Source organism: Echeneis naucrates, chromosome 17, assembly GCF_900963305.1.
Source record: "Echeneis naucrates chromosome 17, fEcheNa1.1, whole genome shotgun sequence".
In the NCBI taxonomy this organism is placed as follows: Eukaryota; Metazoa; Chordata; class Actinopteri; order Carangiformes; family Echeneidae; genus Echeneis; species Echeneis naucrates.
Genome location: NC_042527.1, coordinates 18,274,990 through 18,296,445, shown reverse-complemented (window position 1 = coordinate 18,296,445; position 21,456 = coordinate 18,274,990). Strand labels below are relative to the sequence as shown.

The following is a 21,456-nucleotide window of genomic DNA, read 5'->3' as shown; positions in this document are numbered from 1 at the left end:
TGACATTGACAAAGAGAGTGCAAACTTCTTCTAATCAATACTGCAAAACATTTAACTGCATTTTAATCAAAGTGAAAATGGCCTCAGCCGTCAGTGGCTCCAATGAACTTTGAACTTTCGGAAGAGTGAGATTTCGGCCTTTACTTGAGCAAAAGCCAACCAGAGCCTCTGTTCGTTGTTTACAGTTATTTTGTTGCATTGTGGTGATGATGTGTTCCTTCTCTGTTTTTGATTAAATGTTTGGAGCCCTCCCTCAGTGACAATAGACAATTTAATCACAAAAGGAAGAGAAATAATTGCAGATTTTCACATTTAATAAATGAACTCAAGCTGCTCTAAAATTATCTCGTTATATCCCGCAGTGTCCAGACAACTTGAAAACTCCTTTCAAAAATTGCCTCAACCTTCGCTGTGTAAAAGTATTTGAAGAGATCTGGCTTTCGCCTCCATCGCCCGTTGTTTTGAAAAGCACCGATAGAAGTTGTGCAATGCCGTTTTTTCTTCTTTGATACTTCATTAATGTTCAGTTCAGAAGGAACCTATAACCACAGAGATCAGAGAAACGATCTGAGAGGCGTTTTTTGTTTTTCCTAACTCATCTCAAGCTGTTTTTAGATTAACTTCTTTCTGCCATGAGGATCCAAACATTTAAAAACTCCCCTTTCAGAGGAAAATAATCTTTAATGAACGTAGTACAGTGAAAAAACAGCAGTCTTTTTTTTAGAGGCCATGATGATGTCCTCAGTTTGCTTGTTTTTTTCTAACCCATAGTCAATGAGTTATTAACAGATATTTAATTTAAGTTCAGTGTTTTCCTGGTTTGAAGAATTCCTTAAAGCTTAATTTATTATGAAATTAGATGAAGATTAATATTCTCCACTCAGTGACTAATTTCAGTTCTTTTTTTCCTTTAACGAGAAAAGACATTTTAATCATCAAGATCGGACTCTTGTTTTGTTTTTGTTTTTTTTTTTGTTTTTTTTTAATCAGCAGTACAGTTTTTCAGATTTCATTAATCATCTCAAGCTGCTTCTAAATTATTTTCCGGCTCCGTTCAGTGGGGATGGGGCGAAGTCGAACCTGCTAGACAGACTCTTTTCATTTCTTTGCAGCAGGACTTACCTTTGGTTCTTGTTTTAATATAGTGTAAGTGTTTGTCTTGTTGGCTTTAGGAAGTATAATTGTCAGATTATCAGCTGGCCACAGTGTTTGTTTTCAGCTACGCCTGTCTGATCCACCTGCAGCGCACACATGTCCAGCATTCTGCTCTTCAGGGATTAAAAGGTCACACACTGTTTAAGGATTAAGATCTGCCTCTTAACACTTGACTCTCTACTCCGACGTGAACGCCTCCTCCTTTTAGATGAAGGCCGGGAGACTTGTCAGAGCGACTGCATTGCAATCTGCGAGACAGAGCTGCCAGGACGGCGTATCGTCAGATGGCATCATCCGGTCCTAATGGGTCCCCGGACGAACTCTGGAGTTTTGGGTTAGAATACGATCCGGGAGGCAATCTGCCAGTTTACTGCAGCATGTAAATGACAAATAGCGCCTGGACTTCACACTGTGTATGTATGATGGAGGAACCAATGACTGCTTAGTCTGTGGGAGATGCACTGTCGTCTCGTGTCGTGTTGAATCACCTGTTGTTGTCTTGACATATGTGTGTTTGCTCCATAGTGAAGGAGGGAAATATTATTTATTATTTATAAATTTATAAAAGATAAATAATTGGATGTTTGTTTTAAGGCCGCATTCAGTTTGAAAATGTCATCTAGGCCTTCAGTGGATGTAATGACTGGTGGTCAAATTATTAGCGCATCAATTGAACAGATAATTGAAATAATCTTCCTTTTTCTGGATGTATTTTGGCGGATTTAAAGCGTGTTTTCTGTTCAGTCTCCTTCGCTTATAATTACACATTTGTGGGAAATATGATAAACCCTCAGCAGCGTTTATGTCACATATGAGTTGTGTGTTTACTTCCTGACGTGAAATGGCAAGAGTCATAAAAGTCAAAGCCAGTTGGATTCATTTGAGCACTTTTCAGCATTGCTTGATTACATTTGGCCGGTCACCCGCCCCCACATACACATTGTACACTTGGCAAGGCCTGAGAGCTTGTTGTTCTCCTGGCAAGACCTCGCTGCTCGTTGGTACCCAGGAGCTCCAAAGCCCCAGAAGGTACAGAGCAGCAGAGGCTCTCCATAGACGTGGATGTGGTTTAGAAATTCACTCCAAATGATGAAGAAAGAAATCATAGAGAGTCAAAGGGGGGAACAGATGGACACACAGAGAGAGCAGGATGAATGGCCGGAAACCTGAAGACATGGTTCAAGTGTTTGTCTTTCTAAAGCGTCCTTAATCATAACATTGAAAGCCATTTAACCCCGGAGGCGCATGTCTGTCCCTTTAACTGTCCTTTGAGCTGCTTCTTCTTTGGAATATCAATTAGCTGTCAACGTTTTGATAAAAATCCTGCTGTGGGAAGTAGTTGGACAGTTTGTGATCGTAACAATTTTTCGGGTCCCTCGAAATTTAAGAATCCAGACCAGCTCTCTGATGCAGAGAGGATGCATCAGAAATGCAGAATAGCCTTGAGCTCACAGCCAGGCCGTTGTAATCCCACATGTATGTTCTCAGCAGTTTTTCCAGACATCGGGGTGGCGAGATCAAGCTGGTTGTAGCTCTGAGTAACAGCGGATTCTGTGCGGCTCGCCCAGAGCTTTCCACGCTCCGCCCTTGAATCGGGCCTCTGAGCAAGCAGAAAATCCCTGTAATTGCATTAGTGTTGTTCAACTGCAAACCCCCCCGTGCCACACCTGGTCCCTGCAGACCAGCTTTTTAACTTGATTTATTGCTCAGACATGTTCAGATTTCTTTTCGTCCAGCTGCAAAAATCGCAGATGACATGTATGATGGCTTCAGACATCCTTGACGGATATCCCAGCTTCGATTCGCCCTCTTCTCCTTTTTATTGGAGGTCTCAGGTTGTGCTGTAAAGTCAGTGATGTGCTCACTGGTCGTAGTGCAGGCCCCTTCCTGAGGGCTCTTGACCAAACCAGCGTTATTATCCCCGGCGGAAGCACAGCAGTGCTCTGGGCGCCAGGACTGGGAGGCTGATTACCGCCATGAGCTGAAGTGGTTGACAGACACAAATAGATGCTGGAAGTTAAGTGAGGGTGTTAAATAAAGTGCAGTCAATTTTTTTTTTTTCCTGAAATATTACCTCCCCACCTCCCGTCTGCTCTGCCCTGGAGCTTTCCATTGTTGTGGTCATGGACAGAGGTTCAAAATGTCACCGAGCACTCTGGGTAATGTCGTATCTGCTCGGTGAACCTGCTGTTGTTTTGTGAGGAACCTGCGCTGCTGTCTCTCGAGTCCTGCTTTTGTGTTTGAACCTTCTCTGTCGGTTTTGTGTCTCTATTTGTATTTTCACTGCTTATTGATCTCTCTGATCACTGTTGTTTTTATTTTTGAGGTGGACTTTGATGCCGGCACCTCCTCAGAGACACACACACATGTAAATGCCACATTTCTCATCCTCCATCTCCACATTTTGCCAACACAGTGCAGCCGTACTCAAAGCCTCGATTCTTCCAGCTGCTTTGCTGAGAAATTGAGAAATTTCTTCAAATTGTTCAGCAAAAGTGTTTAAAAACACCCAGAAAAGAAATCTGGGAGACTTAAAAAAAATTTGCTTTAAAGAAACATTATTTGTTATTTGAGCTGACATCCTGTTGCCGGAAGAGAGTAAAGAGTGTTTCCAAGGCATAAAGCCATGTTTTCTTAGGCATGGGGGTCATTGTCACGTCACCTCATGCTGACAGACATTATAATTAGGAACAATGTTTACCTCCTGTCGTCATTATTCACCAGGCAGGGGACATTTCTGCACTGAAACAACAAACCAAACAGACGCCAACTAAAGGGGAATTTCTCAGAGAAGCAGGTTTTCTCCAGCTCTAAAATGAGGCGCAGGTGGTACCATCCTGTCCAAACATATTTAAGCTTTTTTGATTGAATCGAAAGCTAACAATTTAGGAAATATCAGATTGAGCCTTTTATGTAACATTTATAACGTCACGGCTTCTACAATTATTTTAAATCTATCTGTATGTATTTTTGCAGCTAAGAATTAATGATGAATTTATTTATTTTGTATTTTGTTGTCATTCTTCCAGACTTCTTCTTATAATACTGCTAGGGGGCAAAAACACCTCCCCCACTTTCCACACCAATAGAATGGGCGTTGTTTTTATCTGATAATATCTGAAATGCATAAACTGTAATCATTCAAAATTTTCAGAATTAGAATGAAAAAGCGACGTTGAAATCATCTAAATGTTTGATTTACGTTAAATCCTCCTGTGCTCTATTTTTCAAACCTGCGCCTCATCAGCATCATGAATTATTTCTCTGTGACTTCCTGCAACAATGAGGTGACGTCTGCGCTGTTTGAGCTCTCATTGTGATTCTCTTCCTCATGAGCTCACCTTGAAGTAATCGCACATCGGGAGGCCTCAGGAGACCTTTTAGAGAAATTGGCCGTTCTCAGAAGCATAAGAGACTAAATGCGTCAGTTTGAACGGCCCCTGAATGCAAAGCTGACTCTCCGTGGAGGAAATTCCTCGAGGAAAGTTGTGAATCATTTCTTCTTTCCCCGCTGCGCCGTCCTGATGACTATGCAAGCGCTGCTTCATCAGTGCCGTGCTGCAATTTTAGTGAGTGAAACGCGTCAGAAAATAATCTGTCAGACTTTGTCCAGAGCTCGAGGCAGTCTGCTGGACACATTAATGAAAAACCCTCCTCAAGTCTGGATTTTCAAACAGTCCTGGAGACGTCACTCTTTACTTTGTTTGAGCTCATGTTAGACTGTCGAGGGTTAGCAGAACATAAAAGTATGGACTGCATATGTTGTCTCAGATAGCCTTCTCCTTGATTCCGGGAATAGCAGTCACTTTGTGGCTTTGTCCATCGTGGCACAGACTGAAATACTTTGATTGGCCTGAAATTGAATCCCCTGGTGATTGTTTGACTTTTCCTCTGGAGCTCGTGAGAAGTTGACGTTTGTGGTTGTTTTGGGTGAAATGGTTCAACAAATATTAAAAACATAACTAAGAATTTTGGCAGTCACAGTAATAAATGTCCTCAGAATTAATTGTAATCAGATTTTCTGGCTTTTACCTCCAGCTCCAAATTTTTAAGATTTTATTTTTTGCTCTAGTACAACCAAAGAGAGCTGCCAGAATGGCTGCAGACCCTTACTATCCTTCTGACCTGTTTTTTTTTATCACTGTATTAGTTGACTAATAATGTCAGCTCAAAAAATTGTGAGCATTTTGCGAGTTTTTGTCTTCTGTTGGACCAAAAAAAAAAAAAAAAAGCCGAGTTGCTGTAAAATCATCTTTTCATAGTCGCAATATTCGCCAAAGACACAAATCATCTTGCCAGTTCGAACAAAACATTTCTAACCTCAAGGCTTGGTATCTCAGCCATCATCCCTTCGAGGGCCGAGACCCAAACAGGACAAATTCCTTTTGTTGCTCAGTCACTTGGAAATTCAGTGTACATATTGCTTTCTGTCCCTGGCAGCCTTGAAGAGAAGTTTCCTTGTCAGGCACATTTTTAACAAATAGCACCTTCAGGAAAGCCTCAGCAGAAGCTGGACATCTGTCTAGTGGAGACAGAAATTGGCGTCGCTGTTTGTCCCCTTGGCCCCCCCCCCCCCCTCTGTCATGCAGATGACGGGCTACATCTTTCTCTGTCTAAACCTTTCAGATTCTTTAGATTGCATCGGTGACACATATACACTCAGATTCCTCTGGTTGAGCCTTCGTGCCGTGTGTAATCACTATCAATGAGATGAGGTTCTTCTATGGCGTTTTGGAGCGATACCACTGAGTTCCAGGGGAAATATCAGTTGTTAAATGTCAGTAATCCGGCGTTGGCATTTGGCAAATTGAAATGGATTTTCTGTGGTCGATGTTTTGCTCAACAGCGAGATTCCCCTCCTGCTTTCGCCCTTCAAACACAAGGAGATGGTAAGAATAATTGCTGCTCCGCTGTGAAGTACTTGTGAAGTAGAAACACAGAACTGGATGTGTAGAGCTGCAGCGTCGCCTCTGTTCGCGGTGTGCTGCTCACTTTGTTGTGAAGTTTCTCTTACAAACTGGTTGTCTGCTGCACTGACTTGCAGCTTAAGTTCGGGACACCTGAGGTGGTTGGAAAGCGGCTGATTTACTACTACGTGGGTCCGTCCTTGGCCTGGGAGCATGGCCGCCGCCGCCCGTCAGCCATCTGCGGCTCTGAGAGTCGGCACTTAACTCCAATATTACAGTATGATAAAACTGAAATTGCTCTTGTCAGAAGTGAGCGGCTGAAATCATTAGATTGGCTCTGTGTTCCCTCTAAATATAACCTTCTGCAACAGAAGTGGTGGATTTTATAGATGGGGACCGTTTGCTTTTTGCCACATTTAGTTTCCATTTGGCTGTAAAGCACAAGTGACTGGAGCAGGTGGTCTGCTAAATGGAACCTCTACATCTTCATAGTCGAGTTGTTTCCATCTTCACACTTTGTCTCTGATTTACAGTTTATTAGATTTCCCCATGTTTAAGAAACACACATCACACGGCTCCCACATTAAACTGTTCCACTGGGACAAAAAGAAACAGAAGTTGCAGAAGAAAAAGAAACTTCACCACATGAAACGAGGCATCACTTGGCATAATTGGGTGAAAAACTAGAATCTGGTGGACGAGGTTTAAGTGGAAGTCTCACACCTTTATCTGTTTCTCTCGTGCACTAATTTAAATCCAGCTGAATTTGCAATGGAGCTGATCTTATTTACACAATTTTCTGTTTCAGTTGTCAGACAATGAACGGGTTTGTTCCAGTGACTGAAACGTGGTTAATTAAGAGCAGTCAATTCCACGCTGCTGCGAAAGTTGTGATTTTACAACCGTGACAACAAAATCAGCAAACATGGTTAAAGACGAAGGCTGTGCTGTAATTTCAGATAGATTGACTTCGAACACGATCACTCAGGGACAAAGTTTAAAGCAACAAAATATTCAGTTTTTCCCTCTCAAGGTGCGCAGCTCATTCAAATAAACCAAACGTTAACTAGACGTCGTGCAGAGTAACCCATTGTAGAATAATCCCTTTTGTGTTTATGTTGTAATCATGAATTCATGTTTCCATACATCACGTCATTTTTCGTACTTAAAACGAATGTAATCACCTTCATTTGTAATAACAACACAACGCCACTTGTTTCTTAATCATATTCTGCATAATCAGAGTTCATAATCAGAATCCAAAGTAATTTCTAACTAAAACTAAAAGAAAAGTAGTACATTTTCCAAATTTCTGGCTTCTAAAGGAATTAATTTGGGAAAATGAAATTGTACTAGAGTGGAGCATTTGAGTAAACACCCTGCACCTCCCAACAGTTTTAGGTGCTGCGAGGAAGATATTCAGATCAATGACAAACTCTCTTCAAAAAAAAAAAAGTCAAAGGTAAGAAATCTCTATCTACCTGGTTACTGACAGTCTGCTCCTACAGAGGATCAGACTCTCATCTTCCTAAAGTGCCACAAAGAACAACTTTTTCTATTTTTGTTAAATTCTTAACTTTCTCGGGAGAACAAGCGTCAGCCCACGCAGCAGAGCGTAGAGCTTCGCTGCGTCTGTGAACATATGGTGCTCTCTCTCTTTCTTTTTTTTTTTTTTTTTCCCCCTTTACCTCTCCCCAAAAGTTCGGTGGATCCAGAAGGGGAGGTGAATATTGTCGAGTGTTTAATCCTTTATACTTGTGGGGATTATCTTCCATTTGATATCAGATATGCATTAGTCGGATGGGTTTTTTCGACTGCGGCTCCCTGCCACAGTCACGCATACGAGTACACGTGTGCCGGCGCACACATGGGCGCACACACACATTGATATTCATATCTGCTGATTTAAGGCCGGGATTTACATTGTTGATGTCTGTAGTTATGGAAAAAACCAGCAGATCCTGTGGATATTTATTTCTTATCTTTGCCCCCCACAGCGTTGCGCCTGCATCAAAACAAAAAGACTCCGTTTTGAGACCAGATTAAGATTTGGTTATGATGCTTTGTAGCATAATGTTTCGGTGTCATGCCAGCAGAGCAGATTAGTGCTAGTTTGACCTGAATTGAAGGATTTTCTTCTCATAAGTCACCGCTGATGAGGGTGATAGAACAGAAGTGGCGTCAGCACATTTTGTTACTGTGCTGGATGAAGGAAACACCGACCAGTTGAAGTTTTTAAAGCTTCTCTAAAGGAAGGACATAAAGTCCTGAACATCTTCCCACTTCTCTTAATTGATGTCTCCTTTCACTCGTATATAGACAGATATAAAACATCACAGACTAACTCGGATGGTGGACTTGCATAACAGCAAACGATAAGAAATTGTCACAGAAAAGTCCAATGTTAATATTACTGCAATTTAATACTCTTTGTGGGAGATTTAAGTGCACGTACTGGCTGCTCTGGAGCTTTCTGGAGCTGCAGACCTGTTTTTATTCTTGGAGCACTTCAAAAACTTTGGATTTTGGCTAATCCAGCAAATTGAAAATGGCAACAAAACAATGCTTTGTCTCGCTGATGTGATAACGGTATAAAAATCCAATATTTCCGTAAAGCTTTTAATTCTTCTAATTGATTTTGCAACATTTCTCACACAACTCAGAGATATGACAGATAGCTGAGCTGCAGAAATATAAAGAGTCTGGCTTGGTACTCCGGTGGCTGACAGATTACTTAGGGCTGCTACAAACACCTCTTTTTTTCACTATTGATTCATTAATTGACAGTTTTGATTCACTTATCAATAAGCTAAGTGTTAGAAAATGGTGAGAAAAGGCCCTCACACTTTCCCAAAAGCAGGACATTCTGCTGTTTTGTCCAAAGTCCAAAGATATGTCATTTGTAATTATCACGTTTGAGAACCTAGAGCCAATGAATGCTTGGCTCGGAGAACATCAAAAATTGTTGGTGGCAGAAGATTCCATCTCACCATATACGGCGTCATGTCTCAGCAGTTTGTATATTTAGAAAGGTGATGGGTGGATTTCCAGTTCTGTGCAGGCAGCTGTCTTCAAGAGTTGCAAAGTTTGTCTTACCTGTTGATATCAAGTTAAAAAAAAAAAACAACAACACAAAAACAGGCAGGTGTCGTTGTCATTTTTGATCCATGAGCATGCAAATTTAGCAAGCTATAACACAAAGCCATTTTGTGCGAGGTGGCAGCTTACGCGGGATATGCTGAGCCCTAACTAGACAAATGACAAGCACTCTGCAAAGTAAAATGCAAATGAACCAGGTGGATTGTTTTGTGTTTAAGGAACAGCAGAGTGGAGACTTAACAGTCTTGAAGTGGGAGAAAACAAATCTGCTGCTGCAGTCGGGCTGATTGATGCTTTGGAGGTGCAGAGTTTCTCCATAGCTGAGCTGTAGTCGCCACAGATCCTGTTTTTAAGACAGAAGCGTTCGAGGTGGAGGCCCGGCCCCGTCCGAGGGCCACATGACGGCTGAGTGAGGAGACTGCCCCCTCTGCTGGGCTCAGCAGGAACCGGCAGGCCAGGCCAGCGTGCTTCTACACTATATTTGCATTAATTCAACTCCACTTGAGAGCACTAAATGCGAAAATGAAGGCTTTATTTCACAATTGTGAGCATAAAACAACAATAAGCCAAAGCAAATGGAAATTCTTTGAGTAATTGTGGATTTTTGTGGCATTTTATTTTTACACAAAATCTTACCAATCCCATCTTCCCTGGCAGCTGTAGTTACTTTGTTGATTGCAAAAACAAATTGAAGTAAATAAATTTTGCTTACGGAAAGCAGGAACGAAATGTGCATACAAACAAACAAACAGACAAACGTAACTCTGCATGGCAGTGTTGGCTAATTAACACCCAGTCACGGACTGAGCACGAAGAAAGCAGGGCAGAGGACAAAGAGGAAAAGATCTAAGAGACTTTGAAATAGGGTTCATTGTTGGGGCCGGAGCTTCAGATAAAAGGCTGCTCAACAGGTAACAGGGAATGAAGCCACATCTGCATATGCAAGATGGCAAAGACGTGAATAAAGGTGGGAAACTGCAGTCGTCGCATTCGAGGACGGCGGCACGGTGGTCGGACTGTGTCAGCAAGAAGCGTCCATCAACAGCGACATAGAAAGGGATATTACAGGAGCGTTTCAGTGCACAAACCCCTCATTATAAAGACGGATGCACAGTGGTGCAAAAAACCAGAGGCAGGAGTTCTTAGAGAGGACAAAATCCCCAATATGGTCAGATGAGTCATATTTCACCATATTGTGCACAAGTAGGCAAGATAGTCCTTTCACTTATAGGACTCCCTATAAGGGCAATTTTCCGGCCTGGTGGGGATGCGGGATGATGATGACTCACTGAATGAATCCTATACAATGACTTCCATTAACACCACATCTCGCCTATGGAGGATTTGGGACCACATGTGGAGAATGTGTCTTGCGGGAATAGTTTCATCCCTCCACTCCAGTCCGGAGACTCGTGGCTCCTGGCGGCACAGCAGAATGAGGTTTTTTTTTTTTTTTTTTTTTTTTTTTTAGGACTGAACAGTCCAACGCTCACGAGTTGAATAGTTAAAATCTATTTCATCCTGACATACTACAAACATGCTGAGCATATGTTAACACAGAAGTGAGGAAGATCCCATATGCTGCACGTGGCACCGTGAAAAGGAGCCGGTTGGAATAACTGTTGATTTAGGCACGTTGAGTTGAGTTAATGATCTGAATATTTCTTCACTTTCACAAGAAAATGAAATAGAAAGAAAACAAAAACGTGCCCTTGTGATGAATGAAACCCCAAAAGACGCCCCATGAATGGAATTAATCACAAACCTAATCTAAATGCAATAACATCTACAAATTGTATTAATCCTCTTTCATAGTTCTTGTGGCAGTCGGAGCTCTCGTGGGAGATATTTGGAGCAGGAACTTGTGCGTGACGGTTTTACCGGCAGCAAAGAGCCTTCCCCTCCCCAACACCACCTCCTCCATCCAGGAAAAGAGTAGTTTGTTATCATCAATCACTTATCTTGTACTTGGAGGACTTGAGGTGATACCTTTGCTGGAAATGTGACACAAATGCAGCCATATGCCTGGACCTCACTGTCTATCCCAGAAAGGAAAACTTGGTAAATATTTTTTCAAACACCTTAATTGAAATTGGATTTTAACTGCTTACTGGACCATTGCATTGTGGCAAGAATGGAGGTATCGGGGAAGTAGCACTTTTGCATTGCAAATGTAATTTTCTGTGTTTTTTGTTGTTTTTTTTTTTCAGTTTTATTTATTTATTTATTTATTTATTTATTTATTTATTTGCTCGTTGCCCAGGAGACACAACAATAACTAACACATGGTGTGGTTTTTCATGAGCCATTTTCTTCTGGTTGAGCCTTTTATTATTTCAGCACCTATTGCGATTTTTTTTTTTTTTTCATATAACAACACAGCGCCGTCCTGTTGTTTACCGAGTTGGAGCTGCAGCCTTTGTGGGAAATTGTATTCTCTTCATGCCCAGATAGATCCTGATGGAGGTGAAACTTTGATTGCACATTATGTATGGGGAAATAAACTGCTAATTTGCTCAGAGTTTTCATTCATCACACAAGTGAATGGGGCGCTACTTGTTGATCATTCTCTAATTCACAAATTTATTGCCTATTTGGTGTACATTAAGTGGGAAAATTGCTGCAGTGATTGATAGAGAAACTAATGTTTAGCTGTTTATTTTCACATTATCTCTGTAGACACCAAATAGTGAGCAGGAAAACATCTATGCTATATGTTCTCATGCTAAACGTGCTAATGCTAATTTGTTATATTTGGTGCCAAAGCATTGAGTTAAAACTCACCCAACTGGTAGAGCTGTTGTGATTTATCAATAAATCAGTTAGTTGATCAGGACCAATTTAAATATCCAATTAATCAGAAGGAAAGAAGCTTCTTGGTTGTTCTTCTGTGAATGCTGGCTTTTTTTTTTTTTTGTTTAGGTCTTGAACTGTTTGAGCCAAAATGAGCTATTGTCCCCTTTTCACAGTCAGTTCAGAAAGTAATTAAGCAACTGATAAATCCAAGTCAGAATATTAAAAAATAGCCATTAGTTGCGGCTGGAAATTTGATGAGGAAAGTTATCGCTCTACAGTGAATAACCTGCATGTATGGGATATGTTATTGGCAATGTAAGAGTATTTCAAGACAATATTTCTCTCTGAAATGTTGTGGAATGGAAAAAATATGAATATACTTCAGTATAAAATGACCATGTGTACAGAATCTGAGTAAATGGACTTTGTTATACTCCACCGCTGCCCATTGGTCTGCTTCGGATGATTCAATTAGCTCGGTGCCACAGATGGATGGGGTGGCCATCAATAATTCTCTTTTTTTCCTTTTTCCTCCTAAATGTAATCTGGGCACACAGACTCACTACAGGAGAGCTGGGTGGATAAAATTATGGCCCCCTCACATCCCGGGCCCCAACAATCCCGCACCCTGTGTCTGTGAAGCGAGATCAATACCAGCTCGGCGTATACGTTAGTACCTTTAAAAATAGCTCCCGCCGTGCTTTTTGGTCTTGGTGCGTTAAATGAAACGTCCCCGGGCTATGATGGTAAGTGGCACTGCGGTCAATGGCCATCTCTGTCTGATTTGATGGTCACAAACAAGGTCGTTGCAGCGGCATATGGTGCCACATTCCTCAAGCAAAATGTTTTAACATTGACCGAAAGCTCTAATGTTGAGACTTTATAGCCTCTCTGCTGGTGCTAATGGTCCCCATTTCCCAGACTCCACTACTGTACTGCTTCGTCAACACGCAGGCTCCTCGGGTTCCCCGTCAAACGGCTCAACAGGCCGATTTGTGATCACGCTGACAGATGAGCGAATCAAAAGGGGAGTCATGAGTCTCACACTCAAGCTCTTGGAGGTTCGGCGTCTCCTGCTATGCCTGCACACAAGCCCTCCGATTGCCTCCAGACTTTGACACATTATTTCCCCTGTGATTTGTGGCCAGATTGAGGTTGAAGGAGACAAAGAAATTTTCTGTCCTTGTGAGAGCAGATGGATGTAGCCGTGCTGCAGTCTGAGCCATCGGTTGTTTCTTTTTTTCCCCCCATTTTTGAGGAGCCGTCTTGCTTTATAAGGGATTGGTTTCATGCCCTGTAATGGACTCTTGATGACTAGCTATTACACCACATTTTCAGAAAATGACCTGCCATTTGTTTTTGCTCCAAGAATGGTATAGAGCCGGCTGAATTTCCAGAAAGTTTTATTTAGTAAAAAATTTAAAGTATTGAGTGGCAATAGAGGATTTCTCATTTGTCTCTTTTGTGCTGCTTCTTGCAAGAACAAAGTTGAGTCCCTTCTATTTGTGATCAAAGATGGACGTTAATTACGCGAAACGATGCTTGATGTAACATGTGTGCAATTGGTAAAATATGATTGGCTCGTCGGGGCACCAAATGGCCACCGTCTTTTTCCACCCCCTTCCTGCCCCCATCCTTGTTTGATCTCGTCTCTGCCAAGCGAAGCCCCCGGCGCCTCCCTTGGGACGTTTGATGTTGGAGATCAGAGCTTGTGTTGGTGCAGCCACTTTGGCTGTGGGGGCTTCGCCATTATGTTGCGCCACATCCAATCTTCTCACCATCAGATAACTTCAAAGAATCTGCGAAATTCCACCTTCCTAAAAAATCCTCAGTATCCCACCGGTGTTGTCTGTTAGATTAGCTGCACATTATTGAAGTTTCCTGGAAAAAATGAGTCTGACACCGTTGAAATCTGTCATCAGCCTGCAGTCTGAGATGGTGTTATACATCACAGATTTTTTTAATCTCTGTCAGAGGCTTTCTCTCTTCTGTGCATTGATCTCAAGGTCTGCCCTGTCAATAGCTTCTCCTCTGTGAGACCTTTCCTTGTCCTCCATCTCTTATCCATTATTCATCACTCTGGGCTCTTTGTGCCAGGCCATAATACCCCTCACCTCCAGGTGATCATTTTGCTGTTTTGCAATGCATGGAACAATGTCAGCACAGCTGTGGCTTTATCTTTGGAGATGCTCTCTCTCTCTCTCAGAAAAAAAGAAGAAAATTAGAATTTTTCTGTAGACAGTTTGATGAAACCAACACATCAAACCAACGGCAGCGGCTGCACTGAGGTACAGAGGTCGCAAGTGAAATGCTAACATTAGCCTGCTAGCATGCTAAAAATGACTGCTTTCTGATGTACACCGTCTAAATTTAGCCTTTTAGCATGCTAATGTTTGATTATGATATTTGACCATCAAAATCTGAGATGCCCAACAAAACCTTCAGGGTGGCGCTAACAGAAAAGTTATTCAATTATACATAGAACTGACATTTTTATTTGCTTTATCCATATCCTTCAAGGGTATGTTGTAAAATTTTCTGTTATTGGTGAAATGTTTTAAATTTTTCTGTGTTGTTATTTGAAGCGTTGACACCATTAGTGTCTACTGGTAGTAAATAGAAGTAGTGACAGTGTCAGCACTGATATGAAGAACAGTCTAAAACACTCCAGCGTTTCTACCCGACGTTCACGGATCGCAGCATTTGTTCAGCCATTGTTGTTGTTGGCTGTGCAAGAGGAGTGGCTGATCAGAAGATTCCTGACACCCTGACGTCCTTGGGTTCAATGTCTGAATCCAGGCTGTGTGATTCTCTCTGTGGATTGAGTGTTTCGATACCTTTCACATTTATAAAAAAAAAAAAATTTCCCACTTAAAACCTTTAACAAGTGAAAACCTTGATTTTTCTCCAGCCACATCAGCAGATCAGAGGATCATCAAAACACCATAGTTAAAAAGTTCAAGTATTCCATTGAGACATCAGACTGTTGGTGGAGCCTGCCTTTTATCATTCATCTCACGACAACAATGAATGTTTTATAAAATTTAATGGGATTCCATCTAATAGAGTTTGAGATACTTGAAGCTGAACAACACTGTCTGACTCACCCAAATCACTGTTTCCTGAACCAAACTGTGCTGAAAGAAAGTGAGGGAAGCATTTCGACCCTGTGTCATCGCCACCTTTGTAGAGTATTATGGCGACATTAGAGTGAAAAATAGGAATTCGGCACGACAATTAAAGGAGATGAAGTGTTAATCTCTGCAAATTGACTATTTGAGAAGAATCAGAGACCTTATCATGCTCATCACATCTGAAGTGAAGGGGAGAGGTAACAGCGAGTCATCTCTTCAGCACAAAACAACTTCCCTCCAGGTTGTGCGATTGTTCTGCCTCTCCACTGATGTCTGCTCACTGTGAGAGTGCTCTTGTCTCCTTGTACCACTGGTCAGCAAAGTTGAGCTGACTTGAGTTTGTGTTTTCTGGTGTGTCTTTAAAGAACAAAGTAGGAAAACTCAGATTTAATGAATATCTGCGTTTATGTGTGGACGAGGCCTAAAGCTTCTGACAGCACATTTATTTACAGCATGTATTTTACTCGGTACACGCAGGGACAGATGTACTACAGGGAGTCCAATTAAGTGATCTGTAACAATGATTGTATTAAACTCCACTAGGACTAAGATCTATGGAGGTAAAATCAACCAAATAGTGAATATATCTGAATAAAAAAACTCAAAAATACAAAACAGGCTCAGAAAGAACGGACACATTTGCTATATCTCTAAAGGACCACGTCACTCATCTGAAATCTGCTCAAAGAAGCTTCTCGATTGCTGTAGTTGCATTAAGTGAACATATGAAGTCACTACTGCCAAAAATTCTCAACATATCTACCGTAAAATGGTGCTTTCACTTCTTGTCAACTAAAAGACAAACATATCGAATCAAGCTGCACGTTTGATTTCACGGTTTCATGACGTATTTAACAATTAAAGCATCACAATCCGTAGCTGTGCCCCTCTTTGGCTCAGTTGTTTTTGAGAATTTTGGATGTTACTTTCTCTGTGACCAATCTTTTTGTTAAGGTTTATGCATTTCGGATTACTATGCTTTGAAACTTTCCCACCGTACGATGACTCCTTTATGCACTAAAATATATAATATATACAGACATTTTGTCGCACGCAGCTACTGGAGATTTGTGATTCAGATGAAGAGTATCTACTTTCTGGTTTACTCTCCAACTCAAGGTCATTGTGTGGTTGTGGTTGATTTCACAATGAGGTGACTCTCCTTCCGCCCCACAGAGGAAGCCCCTGATCGCCACCAGTCTGATCGTGGCGGTGTCGCTCTTCGTGGTCATGGTGAACTACTCGGAGAAGCCTTACATCCTCCTGCAGCCCGTGTTCGGTCAGACGTTCAGCAGCCACTGGATGTTCTCCAAGCAGCCGTACAAGGCCTTCAAGCCTCACCTGGGCTACGTCAGCATCCCCAAACAGGAGGTGAGCCACAGTCAGAGACAGACCGCACGTCAGCAGATACACTCTGTGTTTTTGTGATTTCTGTGTCTAATTCAATTCTTAATTGTCTTTTCAGCTGAAATATGTCACTTTGTTTTTGTTGTTATTGTTTGAATTCTGATCTGTGAAATCATCTGCTTTGTAGTCTCATTAATCTTGACAGTCTCGCTTAGTTTCTGTCTGAAAGCGCTAATCAAGCTGAAGCTGAACTCTCACACAAAGCGACTTCAAGGCACCGTACGTCGGCATGAAATTACACGAAATCTGCAACATCTTATGCTATTTTCGTGTGCAATATCACACTTCCTTTAATGTGTAAATAAATTACCAAGGACGTTACCTGCTGGGGAGACGGCGCTTCTTCTCAACGAAAGTGATTGATGGAGTGTCTTAAACCTTTTCTACAGAGAAAGTTCAAGGAGACAGAGCTGTTTGTTTACATCAGCAGCGTGTTTACAGAGCTATACAAATAATTATCAAGACTCTCAAGAGAACGACTCGGGAGGGAAAGACGGAGAGCAAACTAGGATTCAAAAATCCAAGCAGTCAGACAAAGTACAAAGGGTCAGACTAAGGTAAGGAGGCAAAATCCCTCCCTCCTTCGGCGAGGCTCGGAACACTGAGGAACGGGCCACAAAGGCTCGGTGGAAACGGACCATTGTGTTTTACAATTAACCCTTTTTCACATTTGTCACATTACCTTATTACAGTGCAGGACTTATAAATTACACCATGCAAAGGCGACCTTTTCTTTTATGGTGCATTCATATTCTATAACCCTCCATTAACATTAACCTTCCATCACACAGCAACCCCATGATAATGAAGGTGTGTTCAAATACACTCACGCAAAAGCAGACCGCCTCTTTGAGGATTTTTTTTTTTTAAGGATTTATTTTATTTCCTGTGAATGATGTGAAAACGCCTGTTTGATGTCCCGTGTGGGCATTATTTCTTTGTACTTCTAAACATCCATGTCCGTCATCCTATTATTCATCCTTCCTTCAAACAGCTCTATGCTGTATATTCCCTACACACTTTATGTAAATTGAAATATCAAAGCCTTTTAACTCCCACCACATCAAAATGTAAAAAACCAAACCGTGTATTTGTTATTTGGGGAGGCAGCTGGCGAAAACTGAAATTGTGCTCACATTGGTGGAAATGCAGAAGTCACGCTGGAAAATCATACATCACGCCTGCAGAGACGCGTGCAACACTTCCAGCTGACGGGGGAATGAGGGTTGCGCTCTCAGTTTGGGTGGCGATACATCTGTACTTGAAGCTGCGACGGATGTGCCGGCCCTTCATGGGAAATGGATGGCTCGTATTCGGCAGGCTGATATTGGCAGATAAATTCGGAGCATCGTGCTTCCGCCTCGGGAGGGTTTCATCCATGCAACATGGGCCCAGAGGCAATCATGTCTTACATCAGCCTCTGTGTCTGCGCCTCCCTCTGCCTCCAGACGAGCTCGCCTAAATCGCTGCCCTCTCCTCGTGGATATTTATGCAAATCAGACGAAAAGACTGGCAGTATCTGCAGAGTTAGGCCTCTTGCTGGCTCATGTTACCCCACCAGTGATTTCTCTTCAGCGAATCAGAAGGGCCGGTGATTGGCCTGAACTTCAGTGTCAAAAGCACTCTGAACAACTCCTGAATTTTTGGATGGACAGAATTGTGGACGTCTGGTCAAGGTGATACTCTCGTGCCGGGCATCGTAAGTGATTAAGTCCAGAGTGAGTTCCTGCTGCGGGAGCTGTCGGCCCCTGTTAAGCACATAGCAATACCTTAAGGAGCAGTAATATTTCTCCGGGACAGTGAGGCAATCTCACCTCATCCGCAGCGAGCTGTCATTTGAGGTGTTATAAACTTCTCGCGAGCATGTATAATGCATAACCCGGCAGCATGGGAATGGTCTGCCTTATTTTCCTCATTTGATTGAGTCTGTCTCCAGGTGTGATAAATCGTTCCCGCTCTGCTTTTCAGGAGAAATAGAAAACATTTGTCTTGTGGCACTTTACATTCATGCCTCTGGTCTCTCACAGATGAGGACAGGAACTCAATATTTTCATTTAGACTCGAAAACTTACAGGCCCTTTGAAATGTAGACAATAACCAACATGGAGAGAAGAGAAACTCTACTTTTGGATAATTTCCAGATGTTATTGTGTCTGTTATTACGTTTGTTTGTTTTTTATTTTGTACAGTCCTCCCCAAGTTCTCATTTGTGGATAGTCTCCATTAACATTTTTCTAGTTTCTCAGTTAGTAAAAGAATTTGGTGAGGTGTAGCAAGGAGCTGTCTGTAGATGCTTTCTGATCAAGAGCGTGAAACTGTGAAACCAGGAAATCACTGCAGCATCAGGAGCTCCAAAGAAACTTTCAGTCTTGTCGGCTGGGCCAAACAGCTGTATTAAATGAAAATGCGATACCTAATTTTAAGAGTTTGTTTTCATGCAGGTTGGATTGATCGGTTTAATCAGATTTTTGAACTTGACTGGTATTTTTGTGCCTCTCAGTTGACAGCGTTTCGATCAAGCGTCGGCTCAGATATGAAATGAGCATCACATTAACGGGCGATTAATCAGCAGGCTATCGTTGGCTTTGTCTAATCTCTGTGATGATGTTTCATTCTGGACCTGGACCAACAGATGAACTGAGCCTGGAGCCACCACGGCCAAAACTGAGCCATTCCATTTGAGTACTTTTTTTCAGTCCTTGTCTGAAAAAGGCCTTTCACTATTAGTTTCATCATGCAGACACAGCTAATCAATGAATTTCTAAACACAAGGACTTCTGAGTCCCACGGTAATGCAATGATTATTGCTTATTAATTAATTCGTTGTTTTGGATTTTTCTGAGCATTTTAATGAACGTCAAGGTTCAGTTCACATCCCTGTGGTGTAATTTAATGAAGACCGTGTCCCCAGAATTAAGCCTGTCTTGTTTTTTTTGTTTTTTTTTTTTAAGTAACCCACTTTATTTTTAGCGTACTCATGCATTAAAATCTGAGGCTTTGCTGTGTGATTCTGTACTTCCATGAGAGTGCCAAATTTATTGGGATTATAAAAATGCTCTCTGTTTCTGATTATGGCATGTCACACTGAAACAGCGTCGTCGTGAATGTGAAACTGGAATGACTCACAGCTGAGTGGAGGGAGAGGCTGTAACATTTTTATTGATTTACAGGATTTAATATTAATGGATCAGTTCGGTCCTGCTGTAGATGCTCCCCTGGGGTTTTTCGTTCTAAATTTGCGGTTTTAGATGCTTCTTAAATGTGATTAGTGTTAATGGGAAGTTAATGATGTCCACTGTCGTTTTGGATTTTTAGAACTATAAACCACGCAGAAGCCTGTTTTTATCTTCGAATTAAACTTTCTATTATAGAAAACTATTCACGTGCCCATTTGTTCGATCGGTTCCTCCATCTAGTGCCGCTGAGCAGCTCTACTGCAGCATGTGTGTGGCTGGTGCTTTGCTCAGGGGCTCCTCAGCAGCGGGTTTCCAGTCAGACACCCATGTGTCTCGTATGCCGTTAGCCAGCCGGCATTTCCAACAGAACCCAGCCAATCTGTGCGTGCTGGGAGGCGTGATGGAGTTATGAGATGGGCCGAAGGGAGCGGGCGATGATGGACGAGCTGCTGACAGCTCAAGGCTGCTGTGGTGTGCGTCTCAACCAGCCAGCAAATGGAAAGCTACCAGCCCCCGTCCCAGGATCATTTCTTGACCCACGATCAGATCTGCTCATTAGATGAAAACAACAACAACAACAACAACAACAAAAAAAAACAAACTAAACCACAGGTTGCTTTGTGGGAAGGATTCACCTCAGATGTCTGTTACCTCCCAAAGCAGCTGGGTCTTCTGTCTGTTTGACAATGATTCATCTAAGAGCTGATAAGCCAAATAGCTGTGATTGAATTCACCGCATTTTCTTGTGGGACTTTACAGAATCACTAAAAGCAGAAAACGGGAGGTAGTTTAACGTTCCCTCCCCGAAAAGACGGTTGCCAGAATGCAACACGAATGCAATTTGTATTCCAACCAATGACATTACACTTATTCTGCATTACGCAAATGATCAAACGGGGCTTAGTCATGACACAATGCTCCCTCTCCTCTCGAACTTTTCCTTGCATTCATTCACGCAAGTAAGTTTAATCTCATCAAAACAAACCAAGCATATTAGCTGCAATTAAGTAAATCTTTCATTTCAGATTCAGAAAGAGCTTTCTTCCTCCCTTGGCAAAGCACAGCTAAGAGCAATTATTCAAGATTCATTACAAATCCCCTTTCTCCAGTAAAGTAGGCCTGGAATAAAAAAGTACAAAAATTTATAATAAGATAAATGATGCAGCTTCCTTGTTCCCTTTGCTCTGCATTGTTGCAGTCAGTCTCTATCATAACTGCGAGGTCCCACATTCAATTAACTTAATCAATGTTAGTTCTTGGCACAATGACATTAATCTTCGGACGTAAAAAAGAGAGTTATTCAGGGCTGTAAAAACCAGATGATTTTTTTTTTTTATTTATTTATTTATTTTTTTGTATACGTAATTTCCAAATGCATTTTGTTTTATGTTCTGACCACACAACCTGCCAAAACCTCAATTTAATATAATTCCACGCATATAAAATATATCATCACAAGATAACGATAAAACAACACGAGGTGCCGTAGGTTTTAGAAGAAAACTACATTCAGTGGTTGACATTTAATATGTATGAAACAGCTTAATTAAAATTTAATTGAATTAAGTTATGAGCCAAACATTCTCTAAAACAGCCTCCAATTAATTTCAAACAGAAAATCAAAAAAAAAAAGATTCACTAACTCATCATAGAAATCCATCCATCCATCCATCCATCCATCCATTCATTCATACATATACATTTAATGATTAATGAAAAGAAATCTGATGATATAATTTGTTGCAGAGAACAAATCGACCATAAGATTTTATTCCTGGTTTT

General features: G+C 41.6%; 1 protein-coding gene across 2 annotated transcripts in view; it reads left to right on the top strand.

Annotated features, from left to right (window-relative positions):
• Positions 1-21,456, top strand: part of st6galnac3 (ST6 (alpha-N-acetyl-neuraminyl-2,3-beta-galactosyl-1,3)-N-acetylgalactosaminide alpha-2,6-sialyltransferase 3) — a 63,447-nt gene that overhangs the window by 6,053 nt on the left and 35,938 nt on the right. For both annotated transcript variants that reach the window (XM_029524664.1, XM_029524665.1), the window contains exon 2: positions 16,268-16,462. In XM_029524664.1, coding sequence (XP_029380524.1) covers positions 16,268-16,462 — 195 coding nt within the window. The remainder of the gene's footprint in view (positions 1-16,267; positions 16,463-21,456) is intronic.